The 12630-nt window shown below is 46.2% G+C and overlaps 6 protein-coding genes across 6 annotated transcripts; 3 read left to right on the plus strand and 3 right to left on the minus strand.

Moving 5' to 3' along the window:
- Positions 1-30: 30 nt before the first annotated feature.
- On the minus strand, positions 31-1983 carry PUMCH_003722 (uncharacterized protein; the record flags this gene model as incomplete). Its single annotated transcript, XM_063022680.1, has 1 exon — positions 31-1983. One exon carries the CDS (start codon positions 1981-1983, stop codon positions 31-33), a length of 1953 nt encoding a protein of 650 aa, XP_062878750.1.
- Positions 1984-3512: 1529 nt separating this feature from the next.
- On the plus strand, positions 3513-5102 carry PUMCH_003723 (uncharacterized protein; the record flags this gene model as incomplete). The annotated part of the gene is made up of 1 exon (XM_063022681.1): positions 3513-5102. The coding sequence occupies one exon, from the start codon at positions 3513-3515 to the stop codon at positions 5100-5102; it is 1590 nt and encodes a 529-aa protein (XP_062878751.1).
- Positions 5103-5626: 524 nt separating this feature from the next.
- On the plus strand, positions 5627-7030 carry PUMCH_003724 (uncharacterized protein; the record flags this gene model as incomplete). Its single annotated transcript, XM_063022682.1, has 1 exon — positions 5627-7030. The coding sequence occupies one exon, from the start codon at positions 5627-5629 to the stop codon at positions 7028-7030; it is 1404 nt and encodes a 467-aa protein (XP_062878752.1).
- A 149-nt stretch (positions 7031-7179) lies between these two features.
- On the minus strand, positions 7180-8295 carry PUMCH_003725 (uncharacterized protein; the record flags this gene model as incomplete). Its single annotated transcript, XM_063022683.1, has 1 exon — positions 7180-8295. The coding sequence occupies one exon, from the start codon at positions 8293-8295 to the stop codon at positions 7180-7182; it is 1116 nt and encodes a 371-aa protein (XP_062878753.1).
- Positions 8296-8900: 605 nt separating this feature from the next.
- Positions 8901-9872, minus strand: PUMCH_003726 (uncharacterized protein; the record flags this gene model as incomplete). Its single annotated transcript, XM_063022684.1, has 1 exon — positions 8901-9872. The coding sequence occupies one exon, from the start codon at positions 9870-9872 to the stop codon at positions 8901-8903; it is 972 nt and encodes a 323-aa protein (XP_062878754.1).
- Positions 9873-11156: 1284 nt separating this feature from the next.
- On the plus strand, positions 11157-12302 carry PUMCH_003727 (uncharacterized protein; the record flags this gene model as incomplete). The annotated part of the gene is made up of 1 exon (XM_063022685.1): positions 11157-12302. The coding sequence occupies one exon, from the start codon at positions 11157-11159 to the stop codon at positions 12300-12302; it is 1146 nt and encodes a 381-aa protein (XP_062878755.1).
- Positions 12303-12630: the final 328 nt, after the last annotated feature.

The raw sequence follows: 12630 nt of genomic DNA on the forward strand, positions 1-12630 counted from the left end.
ACTTGCAAGATCATTATGGCATGAGGGCATTTACTGAATGACGAAGTCCTCAACATCGAACTTCTTTGACGAAATACCCATCAGGCCAATGTAGCTTTTGGCTTCCTTGGCCATCTTCTTGGCAGTGGCGTTATCCCAGTTCAACTCGGCTCTCATGATATCGACGACACCGTCGACAGCACTCAATGCTTCTCTAGCATCCAAGAAGGCCAATCTGGTTCTTCTGGCCAAGAAGTCGAGAGGGGTTCTGGCATATTCGTACTTCATGGAATATTTCAACTCAGCAATGGTGAATGGTTGGTCGAAAGATTGGTAGGACAACTTGTTACCCTTGGAAGCCTCGTCTTCAGAGGGCTCGAATGTAGAATCGGTAGCCAATGTGACTGGCAACTTGTTCTGATCGGACTCTTGGTAGAGCTCCAAAATGATGGAGGATCTGGATCCGTAGTTGTGACTCAAGTGCTTAGCCAACTTCAATGGAATCTTGTACTCGTGAATCAATCTAGCGGAATAGTTCTTGGAGTAGTCATCACCACCAACAAGGATGAGCTCGTTGGTCTTGCATGGGCCAATAGGATGGTCAAATTTGAAGTTCTTCACAACAGTGTCAACGGTCTCTTGGGCCATCTCTCTGTAAGTAGTCCACTTACCACCGGAAATGGTAACCAAACCGGTCTCAGACTGGGTGATCAAGTGAGAACGAACCAAGCCTTGAGTGCCGTTGGCCTCCTTACCCTTAGGCAATTTAGATGGGTCACGAGCCAAGGGACGGATACCAGACCAGGCGGACAAAACGTCCTCTCTGTCGATTGGGAAAGCAATGTACTTTTGCATCTCATGCAAGATGTCTTGGATCTCTTCCTCGAGAGGAACTGGGTTTTCAGGGACAGACTTCAATGGAGTATCGGTGGTACCAGCCAAGACCTTTCCTTGCCAAGGCAAGAAGAACATGACTCTACCGTCAGAAGTAGCAGGGTCCAAAAGTCCCATACCCTGAGGACCATAGTACTCAGGAAGCACAACATGGACACCAGAAGATGGAACAACCATGCGAGGGGGCTGAGGAGTCTTTGGAGGCAAACCCTTTGGATCCTCGTCCATCTCCAAAATCTTATCAGCGAATGGACCAGTAGCATTAACAGTGGCAGTAGCCTTGACGACAATCTCCTCACCAGTTTCACGGTCAACTGCCAAGGCACCAATCAACTTACCGTTTTCCTTGATGAGTTGCTTGACCTCGACGTAGTTCAAAACGGTAGCGCCCTTCTCGATGGCAGTGACAGCCAAAGCAGCGTTCATTCTAGAGTCATTGAAACTACCGTCATGGTAGACACAGGAGGCCTTCAAGTTGGTACTGTCCATCATTGGGGCAAGAGCACAGGTGGTTTCACGAGAGAAGATGGTAGAGCTACGCAAGTTTTGGTAGCCGGCGAACCAGTCGTACATCTTACAGCCGATGAAGAAGTATGGCACCTGCCACCACTTGTAGACAGGGATCATGATGGGCAAAACGGAACACAAATGAGGAGCTGTGCGGAGCATGTTACCACGCTCGTTCAAGGCCTCGATGACCAAATCAAGCTGATCCTTGGACATCTGGAAAATGGCCTTCTCCAAGTAACGCACACCACCGTGGGCCATCTTGGTGGACTTAGACGAGGTACCAGAAGCGAAGTCGTTCTTTTCAACCAAGCACACGTTGAGACCACGAGTGGCCGCATCCAAAGCAGTTCCGGTACCGGTAGCACCACCACCGATGATCAACATGTCATACTTGTCTGTCTCCTTCAAACGCTTCATGAGTTCATCACGCGATGGAGGAGCTGGAGCTGTTTTGGCCAACGGCGTGTAGGAGTTTTTGATTTGGGGTTGCGCTGGAGGTCTGATGAAATCCAAGTACACCACTGTGGCAGCAGCCGCACCGGTAGCACCCAAGGTTGCACGTACAAACGTCGACTTGAAGATGTTAGCGAATCTAGACATTTGCACGTTCTTTTAATGAATAGGACCTATACCCACAAATGGGGGGGACGAATTAAGGATATGAAAATGTTTTGAGTAGTGCGTTGGCGGGGCAGACGCACGGGTCTAATAAATAAGTCTATCGAAGAAGAAAAAAAAGGTGATAGGGTGAACGGTTGTCGCTTTTTTATCCTATGATTCACTGTCTGTACAGTGGGCCGATATATATGCAGACAGTTGCTGGGGCTTGAAAGATCTAGGGACGTAAACGTGCAGCGAGCAACAAGCGTTGACGAGAGATGAACCAGATAAGAATATACTTTGTGTAATTTTAATTTGATTATTCAAAGAAAATGATTTTCTTTTCTACTTTCTTTGCCTCTTAAAGCCAAAATACATGTATCAGGGCCGATACCGGTGCTATCGCAGTGCGATGAACGTGCTAATGGAGTCCGAAGACACTATGTTGCATGCATGCAATCGGAAAATTGCGAACCAACGGGGTCCAGGTACCGCCAAGTGGGGGGCGCATGGATATTTTTGGAAGCGATGTGGGTGATGTCGGAACAACACTGCCGAGAAGAATTTTCCAGGTTTCGATGTGGAGCGTTCCATGGGCGCGATTTGCAGCCATGGTTCACATGCCATGACGGGTAAATCGCAACGGCTGGAGATGGTGTGCCGGATAATCATGGATTATTATTGACAGAGGATTTCTTTTTGGAGTGAGTTCTTCCGCTGTGACGTTTTTGTTAGTGGACCGGAAATAGATGGGCTAAGAGTGCTTTGTGTTTCATTGTTTGTAGTCTGTCTAGAGCTCTTTTCATTTTTTTGGGTGATCTAGGGCGGTCTTTGGTTGGTGGTACCACTACCCAGGGACCGAGAATTACTAACAAAATGCAGTTGGTGGATTAAAAGAGAGGGTTTATCTTTCGTGCTTTGATTAATGAATCCCATATATTTATTGGAGGCATGAGTGTTTGTGACACTCTTCTCTCATATTGCTTCTACTGATCTAACCTACGAAGAATTATACCCTATGTACTCGCTCACAATTTTTTGGGATGCTTATCAATGTTTTGGCTCCTAAGAATTTGATGTATTTTTTTCTTTTTGTGACTCTTTTTTCTTTTGAAACTTTCAATGTGTATTTTAGAACTTATGACCAATTGTCAGTTTCCAGAGTTTTACACTTTTACAGTCCGAAAAGTAGGAACACACGTAGCTGTAAAATTCAACTCATACTTATTCAAACCCAACCGGAGAGCATTTATTGACGAAAAGGATCCATTTCCATCCTGGATTTAGCATCGACCTATCTCTTCGGACTCGGGTCCAATCAAGTCCCCAACCATCTGATAAGAACTCAAATGAACAGAGTTGGAGATCAGATCAGTTGTATTAAAAAAATGACGAGAAAGAAAAGCGCAGCCTCACATAAAATCAATATTCTTAATCTATAAATCTCATATAAAACTTTCCCTTCCGATTCTTCGATACACCTATCCTTTCTCGCTCTATCTATTCTTCCCCAACATTCATCCCCAATCATGGATTCTCTTCCGGTCCCTCAACAAGACACCGTCAACGAATTCGTGGCCATCACAGATCTCCCTGCAGACGAAGAGCATCTCGCCAAGGCCATTGCCCTTTTAACGCATCACGACTTCAACTTAAACAATGCGGTGTTGGCGTTCTTCGAGCGAGGTCTAGATTTACCAACCCCGGCTCCAGAGCAAGATCCAGCCCCCGAGTTTATTCAGTCTCTGCAGCCGTTCGCCCTGGGGGTCGATCGGTTTGAGGGTGCTGCTGTGCACAGAAACTTGCAGAATGAATTTGTCATGAATCATCTCTTTCCGAAACTTATGAAGGCATCCAGAATCCCAAACCGGTGGACCGCAGATATGGCAGCTTACCGCGCACAACGAGAACTATCCGAAAAGAAGGAATTGTCCGAAAAACAAAATGCTGCCGCTTCGCCGAAGAAAACCCCAGTGTGGTGGTTGGTGTTGCTCATAATCCCAAAGACCCTTACATTGATCCTAGCTGCCCTACGCTACATTTTCCGCTTCGATGGACCCACGTACAATTCATTGCCGGCGAAATTTGATTACACCAAGTACGACGAATCTTACGCGCTTGTAGAAGACATTAATGATAACGACAGCTTGGCGCAGTTTGACATAGCCACCCTGAACTTCAATGAGAGTCACGAGCATTGTCAAAAAGAGTATTCTTTTTTGTTGACAGTCCTTGTCGACAACAATTCTGTGGAGATGATGCGTATGCTTTTAAAGAACCCGACGTTCCAAGAATTGTTCAATAAGACTTCCGGTGAGTTTAAGGATTGTCGCATATACCTAGCCAACGTTGACCAAAGCCCCGAAGCTTTGGAAGTGGCACAAATGTATCGTTACCGTAAATTGCCCTACATCTTTGCTGCTGCAAACGTGTCCCGAGACCCAGGGGTAATGTCTTCTATGTCGCTAATTTACAAGGCCAATTGCTATTTTGGTGATGATGAGGAACGCGCCCTTCTTGTGACAAAAGTACTCAAAGCCGTCAAGAGATCTTTTTCCGAATACAGTCCACAATTGGTATCCAAGAGGTATGACAAACAGGAGATGGAGTTTAGTCGCCTTTTGAAAGAGAAGCAAGACGAGGCCTACCTCGAATCACTTGAGAGTGACAAAATTAAAAAACAAGAGAAGGAATTGAAAAAAGAAGCCGAGGCCTGTAAAGCGGAGCTCGCGAGCAGGAAATTGGCTTATCTTAAGCATCTTATACAATGCGAGCATTTCGCAGAGAAGGCAGCAGAAGCCACTGCCTCCAACTCTGTGCGGGTGGCCATAAAATTGCCCGACGGCAAGAGAATCATTCAGAAATTCCTGAAAGATTCCAGTATATGTGAAGTTTATTTATTTGCAGAATTGCAAATGCTCGAAGGTGAGCTTGAGGCAGAGGCCCGGGAAATTGACTACGAGGATTACATGAATAACATTTCATTTTCATTCCAGTTGTTTCGGCCTGTCCCTAAGTGCATCCTTCCTATTTCTTCGACAAGCATAGAGGAGTTTGGAGAGCTTAAGTCTGGAGACACTGTTCTCTTGGAGTTCAATGACGAAAGCGATACCGAGTAAGCATCACATAATGAAGTAAACGAACTAGATATACGAAACGGACACAACAAAGACAGAATTTTGTAGTAGGATACTGTTAACGCTTTCAATGAAATTGAATAAGGAAAGCAAAAATAAAAATTAGAAAAATCAAGATATCAAGAAGTTAGGAACCCCCCATCATCCACCTCTTATCTTCACACACAAAGCACCATGACCATACTACAAACGAACAACAACCATTAAAACAAAAAAAAAATTCCTCAAAATATCAATCACCTACCTAAAACCTAAATTTCTCAAACAAAAACCCGTCTTTCCAAAAAATCCCCCGCCGTTTCATCAAACGTTCACTTCCCACCACCCCGTCAGCCTCGTCTCCTGCAGACACTCACAGCCTCTCATTCCTCACAACCTATTCCGCACCAAGAAATATATAGCTACCTTCCAATTCCCACGTTTCCACCCGCCAAACCCCCCTTCCATTTCAAGCACTGATTCCAGTCACACCCCACTCCTCACTTCCCTAACAGCACACACACACAATGGCCAGCCGCCAGCTGAAGTTGGAGGCCGAGAAGTTGTCCATCATCCAGAAATCAATGTCAAACCGTGGCCGGTCCCGGTCGCCCTCGGGCAACAATTCGCGCTCGTCATCCGCGCTGATGGACGACATGAACAAAGATACGAAGTGGTCCATCACCAATCAGGACCCGCTGAAGCGATTGAAGGACCCCGACGCCGAACATGACGAGGGGTCGAAGTTCTGGGACGAAGAGGTCAGCGAGGAAGAACATATCAGTGACGACGACGAGGGAGAGAAGTTTCAATACAATGCTGCGGGCAACATTCTCCCCAACTATGCATGCCATGACGAGAAGATGACCGAGGTGTCATCTATCTTGGAGAACTCCAATCTCAATGACGACCAGACGATTAAGAAGCTTGAAGAGCTCACGGCGACTGAACGTGCCGTGGCCAATGCTCGCAACATAGGCAGCCTGGTGGACAACGACATTGTGGCCAAGTTATCGGAGAATAAGCATGCTCTCACTGGTCAGGATAAGCTCGATCTCAATAACTCTGACCAGGATGCCGACGCCCGTCGCCAGAAACTCGAGACATACCAGGCCTACCGCCGGAAAATCATTGACCAGGAGAACGAGACCTTGCGTAGCCACACCACCAGTGCCCAGAGAAAGGCCGCTGCAGAAGAGAGTGTCAACGTCGATGGGACCCAGGAGGAGTTCATGATTCCGTACACCTCTGCTGTGGAGGACAAGTTGGACTCCGAATTTGCATGCAAGCTTAATGAGACCATCAAGGAAGGCGAGGTTGACTCTAACATTTCTCAGTCGAGGGTAATCCAGACCATCACCAGAGGAAACTTTTTCCAGCTTATCAATCCGCTGATGAAACCCAAGATGTTCTTGCTCTGTATGGACTTTAGTCCCGAATCAATCTTTGCTCTAGAATGGTCCTTGGGTACCGTCTTGGTAGATGGCTCAGTCCTCTTCATCGTCTGTGTGATTGAGGAAAACGATAACAACCATCACTTGAAAGGTAATACCCTCAATGAAAGCGCCCGAGAGTCGGCCAGACTTAATATGCTTAACCGGGCCAAGCAACAAGTTCTCAGCTTGTTGAAATTGACCAAGTTGCAGATCCATATTGTCATTGAAATCATCCACCATCCCATCCCAAGACACTTGATCTTGGAGTGCATAGACAGCTTACAGCCAACTCTTGTTGTTGTAGGCTCGAAGGGTCTGAGTGCCATTAAAGGTGTCTTGTTAGGCTCTTTGTCCAATTACTTGGTGACTAAATCGTCTGTGCCTGTGATGGTGGTGAGGGAAAAATTGAAGAAGATAAACCGTTTCAAGTCTGGCTCGTCCATTTTCTCGAACAACATCAAGCCATTAACATTATCGGAGGCCAGGGTGGATTGAGCACGGGCAAAACGTTTCATGTCTATTAAGTATTTCAATTCAACATTACCTTTTCATAGAACAGTTTTCAACACGACCTTTTTATTATCTACAAACTGGAGCAGAGCCACAGCATCAAAAGTATTAAGTTTCTTCTTTGATAACCAGTATCATAAGTATAACTCCGTGAACGTTTTCTTTCCCATGAAGTTAGCACCGCAATTTTTAACCGGACATTTTCTTGGAGCACTGACCCGCGGGTCTAAAATGCTTGCTTGCTCTTTCTTTTTGCGTCCCTTGAGTGTAGGGCGACTACCTATGTTTTTGATGCACCGCCCGCAGAATACATGACCACATTTTGCCGCAAACACACGCCGCAGAAGCTCGATGTCAGCCTCGAAGCATTGTCTGATGCAAAACCAAGGGGCATTGGTTCGGAGTTTCGCTGCATGTTCGTCAATATTATCATCAAACTTTGGATCGGGCTTGAAGTCCGCAGGGATTCCCTCGCCTAGCACCACCGCACATAGCTCGCAAACAAAATCATCTGTCGCAGATATAGTACTTGTATAGCCTTCACTGATGTTGCTGACCGCCTCCTTTTTCTTCTCAAGGGTTTTGAGGTTGATTTTGTCTTCTTTTTCTTGCTTTTGGTCCATTTCACGCTCCTCTGACCGCCGGATAGCCTCCATGACATTAGCAGTGACACCTTGGTCTGGCTGTGAAAAGAATGGCATGTTCGCATGCAAGGCATATCCGTAGCCCCCTCGAGGATATCCAAACTGGAAATGAGGTTGCCCCGCCTCTCTTGCATTATTGTGTCGGCGCCGTAGATTACGTAAGAATGTGGAAGGGTTTGGACGCTGACGACGTCTTGGAGGTGGCGTCTGGACTACTACAGGCGAAGCCCGAGACTGGGCCTCATCGTTGATATCATGAAACGCCTCGGAGATGAGAAATTCTAACGTCGGTAGTGGGATTTGGTTATGGCCGGTGATCTCCACCTCTCCATCATCAGCGTTATCCGACTCATCTTCTGGGACAAAGAGACCGTTTGCGCTGCCAGGAGGTTCGCTTGCACCAAGAGTTCTTGATCTGTCAGCATTCACTACTTCTGAAACGATCTCCAAGTCGTTATCGCTTGCTTCGATATCTGAAACATCGCTAATAATCTCTATGGCGCTCTGTCGCCTCCCGCCGGAATTTCTGTAGGTGTGTCCCTCTTCCTCGTCAGAAAGAATCTCGACCACCTCCAGTGGCGACTTCGGCTCCGATAGCCCACTCATGGTTCTATTGTGGATGGTGATATAATACGGAGGGTTTGGCTCTTAGGTATCTAATTTCGGGTGGCTGAAGGGTTCCAAGAAAATATTTCTGGAGTTTATGTCGATAAAATTAAATACTGGTAGGTTTTTGGGTGTGGGGGGAAAAGAGTGATGTATGTAGCAGAGTCCGTAGTCTAGAGAGCGTTTCATATGGCTGATTGCCTGTATCTGTCGCAGTGAGTACCAGAATGGGAATGAGGAAGTTCAGGTGAAACCAGTTGAAGGGAGGAAAATGAAAATTTCAGAAAAGTTTTTTTATATTTTTTGCTGAGTCACTCCGCTAATCTTTTTGAAATGGCTTCTTGTGTTGGACGGCTTTCCTCTGGTCCAGTCGACCATAGACCCTCTGTTTCTTACTGGAACCAGGTGATCATTGAACTGTTACTATAAGACAGCAGAGATTTGATAGAAAACATGAGATTTCCAATGTGGACGAAATAAGATTCGTTCTTGTTGTGTTTCACTCTGCAAAATATCTTGAAGACTCCTACAAACCAGTGGTAACGATGAATACTATGCAATAACTCTAAAGTACAGGAAATTATAAAAAGGCTAAGGAGAGTAGCTTACTTCTTCAAGCCACTTCTGATGTAACGACCAACGACGATACAGTGATCTCTCTCATAAGGCTCCAAGGTCAATTGCTCCAAAGGCTTGATACGCTCCTCTCTCAACTTCTGGACCTCTCTGGCGAAAACGGTCTCAGCATCGACAGTGGAGTCAATACAGTTGGCCTTGATGGAGATGACAACGGTACCTTGGTCCTTCAAGAACAAGTGGGAGTTCAAGGCGATAATACGGGCCTGGTCAGGTTGGGCAACATCGGCAAAGACAGCGTCGACCATACCGATCAACATACGGTACTTTTGAGGGTGACGAGCATCGTCAATGATAGGAATGACGTTAGGTCTCTTCTTGGCCATGGAGATCAATTCTCTACCTGGTCTGTGAGAGAACTCAACAGCGTAAACCAATCCCTCAGGGCCAACAACATCGGCAACGTGGGAAACGGAGGTACCGGAAGCAGCACCCAAGTACAAAACCTTCTTACCTGGAGCGATACCCAACTCATCGATACCACCCATGATACCGGCAGCCAACTTGGATCTGAATGGGTTCCACACACGGTACTCAATCTTGGTAGGAGCAGCACCCTCCTCCTTAGCTGGCTCGTCAATGGTGACTCTCTTCTCACCGTAGACAGACTCACCTGGGGCGATGTTTCTGGTGACAAGCAAGTCCTCCTTACCTCTGGCAATGAAGACACCGGCGTGTCTGTGGGGCTCGATGACGACCTTGGCACCACCTCTGGCACCACCTCTGGCGCCACCTCTGCCACCTCTGGCACCGCCTCTAGCACCACCTCTAGCGCCGCCTCTAGCACCACCTCTTCCACCACCTCTGCCTCCACCGAAACCACCTCTGGCGCCACCTCTTCCACCGCCGAAACCACCACGAGAACCACCAGCTCCACCACGGGAGCCACCTCTACCACCACGGGAACCACCTCTGCCGCCTCTTTGTGCGTTGAATGCCATTTTGTATGTTTGTTTGATGAGACGTAAATGTACTTGGATTGAAAAATTTTACCCACAGAGGTGCGCTGTATGGCGGAGGAAGTGCGGGTAACTGCTGCAATGAGCTGTGGATATTGGGAAAGAAGAGGAAATTACGAGGTTTGGATGGGTTGAAATGAGGTTGGTAATTTTGTTGCCTAGTTGAGTGAGATTTAAAGTATTTTTTGAGCCTTTTTTGAGCTCGAACTATGGGGTGTTGGTTTCTGTGTGTCCAGTTCCTTCTCCTAATTTATGGTAATTGATATATTACAGACAAACCACGACGAAATAAAATTCCAGAAAAAGTCAGTGTGGTCACAAGGGCCATTCTATTAATGCAAAATTGTCAATTCCTTTTTGGAGTATTTCGTTTCTTAAGTTCATGACCTTTGGGCCAGAACCCACGATGCCCATCGTGCGGCTCAAGCTATTTCCTGATCTGGACAGACTACCCAGTCTGCAGTCCAACGTCTAATTAGTTGCAGTTGGTGCAAGATTCTTATCGTAACTGATAAGTGAATGTAATAGATTTGCAAATCATTCAACATCCCCGTCTCTAAGCTTGTCCTGGTTTTGACCTTTAGTGAGAATGCTCTAGCTCCTCAGCTCTATCCATCGGTGAGCCAAACCAAATGTGAATCGATGCTCTTACGATGAGGAGAGTTCAGCAAGATTGAAAGACAATGACCTAAATTCATTGATCTACAATCCAAGAGATTCCCGAGTTAAAGAAAGTTCCAAAGATTGTCTCTGAACGATTTCAATCGGACTCGTTTCAAGCACCTCCAGCCATTGGCATACAATGCAGACCAAGAATCTTCATGACAAACCCAATCCGAATGTTGTGTTAAAGAGCGATATTGCAGGTATTGGCTTCTTTCTTACACCAATTTCGCCTACCAATTTATGTCCAACACCCACTCTAGCCTCTCCGAACTCTTTCTCATACTAGATACGCTAAATGGGCGAAAGATATACTTCCACCACAAACATGAAAAGAATTGAAACTTGATATCTGAGAACATCCAAATTAAAAACCATTCCATACTTCTGGTCCCGTTTCTTGCTCCCTATTTTGTTCCCCTTTCGTTCCAATGTTTGGTCCCACCGATAAGATCTGGCCTGCACCTGGCCCCATAGTACACTGTACCCTCACCTATACGGCTCCACCTGAAACCCCCACAATTATACCTTCTTTTTTCCACCGATTCTTTCTTAATCAAATTCAATTTTTCTCTCGGAGAATTCCTGCAACTAAAAACTATCATGATGTGGTATACGGGATTGATAGTTACCGGCACAATCGTCTGTGGCTGTCTTAACTCCCTTCTTACGAAGTTCCAAGATAACCAATGTGTGGCCCATTGCAATAATCCGGACCCTACCAAACATAAACTCTTCGAGCAGCCTGCAATCCAGACCCTCCAGATGTTCATTGGAGAATTGGCAATCTACTTGGTCTACTATTCCATGTACAAGGCGCCCTGGTCCAAACGAAACGAATACACTTCATTGCTGGACAATCCTAACAACCGAAACGTGGGCTTTGCTACCAACTTGTACCTTGCAATTCCTTCCATTTGTGATCTTTTGGCCACCACGCTCATGAATGTGGGGTTGGTGTACACGCCTGTGTCGATTTACCAGATGACTAGAGGTGCAGTGGTGTTGTTTGTGGCCATTCTCTCGGTATTGTTTCTCCAGCGTCGGATTCGTCGCCTTGAGTGGCTTGCTCTTGTGTTTGTGTCTCTAGGTGTTGCCATTGTCGGCTACAGTGGATCCGGTAAGAGCAGTGGGCCTAAAAATGAGGACCCTCGCGCTGTAGCATTCGGTATCACACTTGTTTTATGTGCTGTAGCTCTTCAGGCTGTGCAATTTGTTGTAGAAGAGAGAATTTTGAGCCGCTCGTCCCTCACGCCCTTGAAGTTGGTGTACACTGAAGGCTTCTTCGGCGCAGTTATCTTGGTAGTATCCTTGGTTATACTCAATTATGTCTTCCAAGCAACACAAAGTCCTGCCAGCTTCAAGGACTCGCCCTTCAATTTGGGCCAATCTTTGCGGGAAACTTTTCTGCTGAACACAGTGCTAGTCACATCGGCGCTTATCATGGTCTGTATCTCCATGTTCAACTACTGTGGACTCTCGTTGACCAACGAACTCTCTGCCACTGCGCGCTCCACCATCGACAACTGTAGAACATTGTTGGTGTGGATTATTGCCATGGTGCTTGGATGGGAATCCTTCAAGTTCCTACAATTTGTAGGCTTTGCTGTTTTGGTGTTTGGAACGCTCTGCTTCAACGGAATCTTACAGCCAGAGGAGTGGACTTGGGTGCCTGCGTTCTTGAAAGACCCAGATCACAAGAACGATAGACTCATCGATGTCGTAGATGAACCCATTGACCGGATGTGAGACATGCATTTGTCGACATTTCTGGTAGCCAATACCAATACCACCAACATGTATGCAAGTATATTGTGCAAATGAAACAATCTCAAAAGAATTAAACATCGTTTAACTTAAACTCAGTGAAAATTTATCTATCTGATCTACGAAACATTCTCATGTTCCGCACATTTTGCTCGATTTATTAGCCTCCGCACTAGCTGGTCTCCAAATGTAAATATCACCTACATTCGAAGTAGCATCGACAAACACACCAAGCTCAAGGCGAATTAAATCCAAATTACCACCAATCATTGCGCTGAGTTCCCACCCCAAACTTTGTTGTTCTCAATTC

This window comes from Australozyma saopauloensis, chromosome 4 (genome assembly GCF_035610405.1).
Source record: "Australozyma saopauloensis chromosome 4, complete sequence".
NCBI lineage: Eukaryota > Fungi > Ascomycota > Pichiomycetes > Serinales > Metschnikowiaceae > Australozyma > Australozyma saopauloensis.